We start from the raw sequence: 9,203 nt of genomic DNA on the forward strand, positions 1-9,203 counted from the left end.
GCGAGAATACAGACTTGTCATGATAACATCCACTTCATGCCATGTGATGCTTTGTATGGGGTCATACGCACCAGCTCTTTAGGTCGCATATTGTACAATATCCTCTCAGCATTCTCACTGTCATGGCGACTCTCCATAATTGCAAGAAGCAGCTTAGAGGCATTATTCTGTGAAAAGATGAGAGGAAAGATAACAGCACGAACATGATCAAGGTTATTTTATCTACCTGATGTTCAGCATTCTGCATTGTAAATCACAGGCTGATTTTATGTGAATCAAAAACGACCGAAGAGGAAATCCATATGTAAATATTACATAGTCACTGTTATGTAATTTGTGATGGAACACTTTATAAGGAAGCGTTGTAACAGCATATTTTGGCTTAACTACTTACAGTCAACATTGTTTTGAGAATCTCCTGCAATGAGCTCTTGTGAACGAGGTGTCTTAACTTCTATCATGAGACACTTGTGGCTACATTGCATTATTATTTTCTGAGCTACTGTCAGTGATGTCATTTTTGTATATAATATATATAGATATATACTGTACTGTATATACTGTGCATTTTATATTTAATATTTTTACTGCTATTTTATTGTTTTCTATTATTCTATTATTATCTATTGCTTCCTGTATGCTGCTGTAGCGAAAAAAAATTCCCCTTGGGGATTAATAAAGTAACTAACTTAACCTAATGGTTAAATAACTTTGCAATTCAATGATTCATTTTTCCCCCGTATGAATTAGAATGCCCTGTCCCCTGCTTTAAAACTCATTAATTTCAAGCGATTAAAAAGTCTTGTGCCTCTGACAGAACAATCATGTGATGTTCTCATATTCTCATGTGACATCTGTACGAAATGAACCAGCAGAGGAAATAAACACAAAATAAAAACACTGATCTGTTTCAAAAAGTGTTTCCGCTCTTCAGATCCACTAAATAAACCAATGAGTACTCACTTTGAGCTCCAGCACCAGATCCATCCTCTTCTTGCCAAGGGGGTTGATGTCATTGAGGATGAGAGCGATGATGATGTCAATACCATTGCACTCATGAGTCGCAATGCAGTTCTGAGGAACACAAGAAAATAAATGGAAATGCTTTTAGCAGGAGAGGGATTTTGGAATCCTGATTGTCAGGACTTTTATGGAAAAAGTCTGACATTTAAAGAACATATATATATATTTTATATATAAAGCTATATATAGCAGTACAGCACACTAGTATTTTCAATGATGATTTGATAATAAATACAGTAATAATCTATATAACAAGTCAAGCTCTTCGCCAATCCCATCGTTTGTACTGATGCACAATTACTGTTACTGATTTCTATAAACTTATATCACAACAGAGATGCTGGCACTGATCCGATGTATCAAAATAAAGCATGTCATATCTTCAGAAGACTGGATATTGGTCTGATCGAGTCATCTGATTGGTCCCAGTTTCCTTATGCAGAATGCTACAGCAACCTCAAACCTGTAGCCTGCCAATAAGAGTCATCTTCTGCAACAAGAAGACCAAAAAGTCCCACAATAGGTGTTATGGGGCCAACAGAGCCCTGATTTCAACATCATGGGGCTCAGTCTGGATAACTTAAAGATATGGGAGACACTGAGTCAAACTGAGACATTTCTCCAAGTTGCTGAACAACCTACTTGCCAGGTACCTTAATAACTAAGTGTAAATAGAAGAGCTGGTGTCGTTTTAAAGATGAAAGGTGATAAAAACCAAACACTGACTTGACTCAGGTTTTTACAGTTCACCACAGTTTGTATTAATTTGACTGATACATGTCATGATTGGTTCAGGGCATCTTTGATCAAACTGACTTCCAATCTTTGTCCAAGACACTATTTCACATGATAACATTTCACAACTATTAGTCAAGTTTCAGAAGTATTGACTTCGTACTCACAAATGACTATATTACCATGCATGTACATGAACTGATCAATGGCTTGTGGCAGCCAAATGTTTTAGGGTGTCTAAATACAATTTAACAAATATATTTAAAACTACACAAACAGAACATATAAAACAAAAACAATTCCTGCACTTGTCCCTGTCAGTGCACATGAACAAAGAGCTGTGTTTAGTCTGGCGAAGCAATTAGCTCCGTCCGAAGTTACTGAAATCTGTTCACACAGTGACTGCATTTAGCCAGTTGATTGTTTAGTCATGCCAGTTTCACACTAAGATAAAATGACCCGACGGCAGTAACAACACAGGATGCCACCATCATGTGAGAAGACCAAGCGATGCTAATCTGTGCCAAAGAACAAACAAAGGCACACTGCCCAGAGGCGTTGCGTGGTTGAAGAGAGATGAGAGACTGTGAAGCTTCAGCACGGCAGCTGAGCTGGGCATGAAGCACTCAGGGATAATTACAATACCACCCAAACAAAAGCACCAGTATGGTGACGGAGATGAAGAGTCGCCCCCACGTTAATTTGATAGATAATCTATTTTTTCATGAAGTATTAAAAGGTACGTCTTAACTGCTAGCTTGCACTGCAGTGTTCAGTGTGTACATGTATCACCTGGTTCTCATGACAGGGACCCTGGCAGTATTCAGTGAGGCTCTCCACAGTCTGGTTGATGAGTCCTACGTTCTTCTCGTTGATGTACAGTCCCAAAAGCCCGAGTCCTCCTGTGGTGCTGCCGCAGATACAGTCCAGGAACTGGAGAGTCTCACACACCAGATTATAGTTGTTCTTGTTATTCTGGTTGCGTAGAAAGTTCTGGAGGAGAACAATGAGATAAATAGAGTTAAATACTTCACAGGCATGTCCCTTTTTATTATCTGACTGTTTTAATTCTTCACTCTGTTGTGTTTGTGTGACTTGACTTGACTATTGGGACTTAGTTTATTATCATGGACTTAGGCGGTATGACATGTCGACAACAGTTTTTGCTTTAATTTACAAATAAGGAAATGAAAACTGTGAGATTTGACGTTGAGAAAAGAAAATCCAACAAAGTATTAATAAAAGATGATTCATCTCAGTGAAGAGAGAGTGTGGTATCATAAATATTCTTTAAGCTCCTGATCAGGAAATCTAAAAGATGTTATTTTTCTCTGAAAAGAGAACTAAAAATAAAAAGTCGTGATGGCTCCACTTTTACTTCTTGTTAGGCATGGAAACCTATACGGCAGCGAGACAATTGTGATGACTTTGGAAGAACCAAAACATCTCAATGAATTGATCATCTGTGCAGAATGGCGAGCAGTAAATCAATATCTTGCACCCACATGGGGTCAGGATGGGTGAGACAGAGAGATTCCGCACCGAGCCAACAATCATTTAAAGAAGGCCTTTCCTGCTTTGGGCTGTAAACAGAGTCAGTGCAAGAAGGAAGTCTTCTGTCTGGGCTGCTGGAACTAGCCATTACTAAACACTAACACACTCCTCATAGTGAAACCAGACCAAGACACAAGATATGGAAACAGCTGCATCAGGAAGTTCTGCAACTGGTGCCTATTTTCAACATGGTTTCGTTTCTGTATAATCGAGTGTGGTGATTGAAATTCAGAACACAGGTCAGGAAATGTTAGCATGACGTGGGCTGACGGGGGGCATGACTAGTTAGTCAAAACAAAAACCCTTCACTGACAGCAAAGTGGTCTACCTGTAGATCTCTGTTGTGATTCTCGCACAGAAGCTGCATGAGACGCAAGATTGGCTGCATGATGGTGATAATGACGCTCATCTCGCCTTCCTCCTGGCTCTTATCAGCGGTCGGGACAGGAGTGCCGTCAGCGGCTGCTTGGTGCTCTTCGGCTTCGGCCTCACGGCGGTAGGTGGCATAGGCCTTCTTGGTGACAGCAGAGGCCTCCACTAGCTGCTCCTTAACCTCCTCGGTCGCCACTGCCACCACTGGCACATCTTTCACTGACATTGGTATAGGAGAGAGAGTCAAACACAGACCACCGGCGATAAGACAAGTGTTACAAAGAATATGTACACGCCTAGACATGTTTCAAGGAAACATTGCATTTTTACAGTGGAGAGACCTAATTTGGTCCAAGAACATGTCATTTGACTAAATCTCTTACTTAAATAGAAAAGACAAATATGTTTTATAACTAAATACTGTATTAAACGACATACTGTACAAATGAGAATGTACAAGGATTAAAAAACAAAACTGTTTTTTGCAAATATTACACATCTTGCACTGCTTCTGACACTTTGTTAATTGCTTGTTATTCCTGCTTTTTATGACAAAGTATAATGACAACAAATACAACTTACATTACAGTCTGGGTATTCAATCAGATCAGAGGCTTCGTACACAGAATGCAGCAGAAGTTTACTTTGCCGGTTTCACGTGTAATTTACATGTACGGTCTAAGAATTTCTTCTCTGGCCTATTGTTACCTTGGTGAACCTAACTCCTGACCCTCTAACCTTTCTTGCGTGCTGGCGTGTCTTTGTCTGGTGGTTCCTCATCCTTCTTCTTGCTGCCCAGGTCACTTGTATTGACAGTCACAGTGGCTTTTATCTCCTGCTGGGCCAGCTTCATGCGCTCATAAAACACCTTGAAGAATTTCTCCGACTTGTTGTCCCCTGTTAAACGTTGAAACAATGACCGCTGGAGAAAATCAAAGAAAAGGTTTGAAGAATGGTTAATTATCTGATGTTCCAAACAGACACACACCACTTTCACTGACAACCCTGATTTAAGGTGGTGGACAGTAAAGTGAACAACATTGATGACCTCGTTACTATGGCACTTGCTAAGACGTGGGATGTGTTAGGCAACAAGGAAACAGTCAGTTCTTGAAGTTGATGTGTTGGAAGCAGAAACATTTTTGAGAGCACAAGGATCTGGGTGATTTTGACAAGAGCCACAGTGTGATGGCTGGACGACTGGGTCGGAGCACCTCCACAAACTAGGTCTAGTTGGGTGTTTCTGACATGCAGTGGTTAGTATCTACCAAAAGTGGTTCAAGGAGAACAATTGAGGAACCAGCAAAAAGGTCGTGGCTCACTGATGTGCATGGGGAGCAAGGCTGGCCCGTGTAGTTTAACCCCACAGAAGAACTGCTGTACCACAAATAACTGGAAATCATCATGCTGGCAGTTCCAGCTCCTTTGCAGCTTTCTGCATATGGACCCATCTTGACTTCTGTCCACCACTGAAGGCACCTTTAATAGGCACGTGACCATCAGAAGTGGTCTATGGAGCGATGGAAGGTCTTCTTTTACATTAAGTGGATGGCTGGTTGAGTTGTTCACCTCGAGAAAAGACAGCAGCAGGATACACTATGGGAAAAGGGCAAGCTGGTGGAGGCAATGTCAAGCTCTGGGCAATGTTTGGCTTGGGTGCTGGCATTCATGTGGATGTTACTTTGACATGTCAACCTGCATAAACACTGTTGCACACCACACACACTCCTTCATGGCAGTATTCCCTGATTGCAGTGGTCTCTTCCAGCATGAAGCACAAGCAACAGCCTTTATGCACAGCAACACAATTTTCAGGAAGGGTTTGAGGATCATGACAAGGAGTTGAAGGTGTTGACTTGGCCTCCAATTTCCCCAGATCTCATCTGTGGGACGTCCCGGAAAAACATTCAATCAATGGAGGCCCCACCTCTCAACTTACAGGACTTTAAGGACATGCTGCTAATGTCATGCTGCCTGATACCACAGGAAACCTTGGGTCTTTTGGAGTCCATGCCTTGATGGGTCAGAGCTGTTTTGGCAGTACAGGGTTCACCAACTCAATATTAGGCTGAGCGGTATACAAACCAGCATGTTATCAGCAATGTTTCTTTTTAAAATTCAAGGTCTTCAAGGTCAGAATACATTTGTAATTTTCAGCAGCCCAGTTTTTATTATAGTGTCATTGTGTCTCAGTTTTCATGCAGTGCTGCGAGCCAGAGGGTTTGACTAGAAGTAGTTACCCAAGTCTCTCTCAGTGGCAGGAAAACATGCTCACCTGATGTTACACTATCTGCCCTCTGCCCCCTGGGCTCAAAGCAGTTGTGGCTCCCTGAGGGCGCTGCTGGTTGTTTACACTTACAAACACACAAGCAACAGCAAAAAACAAAGACAAGATCTGGTAAAAGCATGCAAGCCAAATTCAAAAAGCATGCAACCTACAGGTTTGCAACCACAACCTGCTGAGGCCACACATTAACCATATACATGCTTTGCAAGTGTGTACATATTATATGTTTATAGAACTGAACTCACTGCTGCTACAGTAAAAACAAAATTCATGGAATAGCACAAGACCACAAATTTGAGCTTTTATGAGTTTCTCAACAATACAAAACAGAGAATTTCTCAGGTATGAGTAAGAGGTTTGTGAAGTCAGGGTGAGGAAGGAAATGTTCCGCCTATAACTTAACCACACAAAGACCAATCTTGTGTGAAAGCCTTGTCTGCATGGAGTTGTTGTTTTTCTGCAGCAGGCTCATATGTTCCGTCCCATTTTCCTCTCAACAATCCCTCCTTACATAAGACCTGTAATCAGCTGAGTGGTTACAGTGAGGGCACACAGCGCCTCGGCTCAAACACTGTTACATCAGCCCACAGAGGGAGAGCAGTGGCAGGAGAGAGAGGGAGGAAAACCCTGCCCGACTTTCATTGCCAGAGCGGCACGAAGTGAACGTGTGGTGTGAGAGGGAGGAGGAATGGTCCAAAAGTGGGAGGGGGGGGGGTTGATGCAAGCTGGAGTTATCACATACAGAGATTGTGGGGCAGTTTTGAAAGCCTGTTACATAAGACTCTTTCCAGGTTTAGCTTAACTGTTAAGTTTCTGAGAGACGGTAAAAACATGCGAACAGTGAAACTATGTAAAAATGCAGTGCATGGCACTTAAGTAGCATATCTGCCTAGACAATCTTTCAGAATATGAAACAGTGAAACCTTTTTAGTGAAAATCTCTGCAGAATCACCCGACTCAAGTCCTGAGGGAAGCAGAGCACCTAATGTATTAAATTGTTTTCCTCCTCTCCTTTATGCAACGGTTTCTTCTTGCTTGTTTTTCAAGCTGTTAACATCATGTTGTTGACAAGATAGGACCATTTACTGATTGTGATCTGATTAACAGACTTATGCAAGAGGCCTGATTCGCCAAACAGAGACAACAGCTCCAGGATAGCAGCTTTACAAGATCCGAAAAGACCTCATGACTGTGGTCATAAAAACACGATTTATTCACTAATGTGAGGGGAATCATTTTGCGAACTCTTGACTGCCATATACGCCAAAGGCAAAACAAACACCTTGTAACAACTTTTGCCCTGTGCTCTGTCTGCAGAGTCAGGGCTGGTATAACAGTAAAAGTCTGACAGGGTATCACAAACTGTCAAAAGCTGTCATAAAAGCTTGTTTGACTTGTTTATTAGACCTTAATCACTTTTTAATATATATATATATATATTTTTAACATTAAACCTTTTAAAAGTTTTACTTTTTGTTGTCTGTAAAAAATGTTTAATATCTGCATAGAATCACAAATATTACATAAGCCCTTATATAAAATAACATATATCACTGCTAGCTCTGTGGTTGACATAAAAAATGCACCGTAACCAACTTTTGGCCTACTAATGAAACATGAGAACATTGAGTGAGCCACCAATAACAATGATTCATTCTAATGTCCTTCCACATGTTTGGATTTCAGGCCTGACTCGAATAAATTATATCTGTATACCCCTCACTGATGAAGTGAACTACATTAATAATCTTGCAACAATGGTGCGAGTCTGGGATATACCCAAGTGGTCATAAGTGTCAGTTCTCGTAGTCAGCGTGTTGGATGCCGCAGAAATAGCCAGGTGTAAAGACTTTTGTTGTATTTGCGATTTCCTTAAAATTTTTGCTGGCTAGGCTACAACCTTGGGTGACCTCGAAAACAAACAAATGCATGTGTTAGATATGGTTAACAGAAACAAGGGCTTATCGTTTTGGCCAAATCTCTGAAACGGCAAAGCTTGGGGTGCACTTGATAAATAGTCCAGAGAGAATAAGAGTACATGTTCATTCACTTGGATCATGCTGTACTCCAGCAGCTGGCTAACTTCAAGAGACAACGTAATGCGATTAAACAGAATTAAAAAATCTTGGAGAAGAAAAAGAAGTCCACAAAACAAGATCGATAGCAATCCCTTCAAACAATGTTTAGCCCCTGCTTCTCCCTGTTAACTGCTGAGTCAGTCAGTCTCAGTTTTTCACTACGAGGCAGATTAACCCTCTACATGTCCCACTGTAGGGCTTTAAGCCTCCTGGGAGCTGTGCTGATCCTGCTGCTGCCAGTCATGTTCAGCACAAGCAGGTTAAGATTGACTCGTAATTCTGTCTCCTATTCCACAGAATCAACATGGTGGCACAGAGGGGCCTCCTTTCTGATTATTCTGCGCTTCTACTTTTCCCTCCATTTCCCGTCAGCTGCCACCCTGGCTTCTGGCATCAACACGGGCCAGTTATGTAAGGCCTGTTTACACCATCAGCTCTCCTTCTTTTTATCCGTCTCCCGCCTTTGCAGCCTGACACCTTGGTGAGTGACAAAGCCATCTCTGTGCTTATTGGAGGGCTTCAGTTGAGTACTCTTCCACTGCCCAGCTGGTATCCACGGAGATCTGCTCTTTGAAGCTATGACGAGACTGCCAGATTGAAGGTGTAAATCAATGTAAACTACACGTGCGTGCGTGTTCTCTCAGAAAACTGTACAGGCAACCAGCTTGGCAAAGAGTAAATGCAAGTGACTTGTGCAACAAAATGTAAATCACTGATCTGACTAAAATTTACACACGGCAGGACTAGGAATTAAACTTAAATAAACTATAAACTGGGATTTAAAAAGGGCAATCCCTTCCTCACTCCATATTTAAATGATAGCTGGTATGTTGATGGGGCTGATCCCTGGAAACTCAAATCTTTTTAAAGGTTTCCAAGAGGTATCTGTAAAGTGAACTTGAACCAGGCAGAGGTGGGGAGACGGGGGCGGGGGAAAATCTAGCTCGGAAGGGGCCAAGGGTAGCGGTGTGCCACAACAAGCCTATTGAGTAAGAGCGGTGGCACCTGTTCGCCCCTGTGACAGTTATGGATCTGAGATCATGAGGACGTGTTGAGAAGATGGATGGTGGGCTGGGAGGAGCAGTGATTTTACACTTCTTCTGTTATATAACACATACAGACACACACTCTCTCAAAGGGCTGTTTTTGGAATA

General features: G+C 41.8%; 1 protein-coding gene across 10 annotated transcripts in view; it reads right to left on the reverse strand.

The window, feature by feature from the left end:
- The window catches only part of itpr1b (inositol 1,4,5-trisphosphate receptor, type 1b), an 81,997-nt gene that overhangs the window by 23,233 nt on the left and 49,561 nt on the right, over window positions 1-9,203 (reverse strand). For all 10 annotated transcript variants that reach the window (XM_069714328.1, XM_069714292.1, XM_069714269.1 and 7 more), the window contains 5 exons: window positions 4,423-4,606; window positions 3,641-3,903; window positions 2,551-2,751; window positions 964-1,074; window positions 72-167 (listed from right to left, as the gene is read on the reverse strand). In XM_069714328.1, coding sequence (XP_069570429.1) covers window positions 72-167; window positions 964-1,074; window positions 2,551-2,751; window positions 3,641-3,903; window positions 4,423-4,606 — 855 coding nt within the window. The remainder of the gene's footprint in view (window positions 1-71; window positions 168-963; window positions 1,075-2,550; window positions 2,752-3,640; window positions 3,904-4,422; window positions 4,607-9,203) is intronic.

The sequence above is a fragment of the Brachyistius frenatus genome, unplaced genomic scaffold (assembly GCF_029030835.1).
Source record: "Brachyistius frenatus isolate BFR_SWC_R1_liver_20210118 unplaced genomic scaffold, ASM2903083v1 Contig_4, whole genome shotgun sequence".
NCBI classification, from domain to species: Eukaryota; Metazoa; Chordata; class Actinopteri; family Embiotocidae; genus Brachyistius; species Brachyistius frenatus.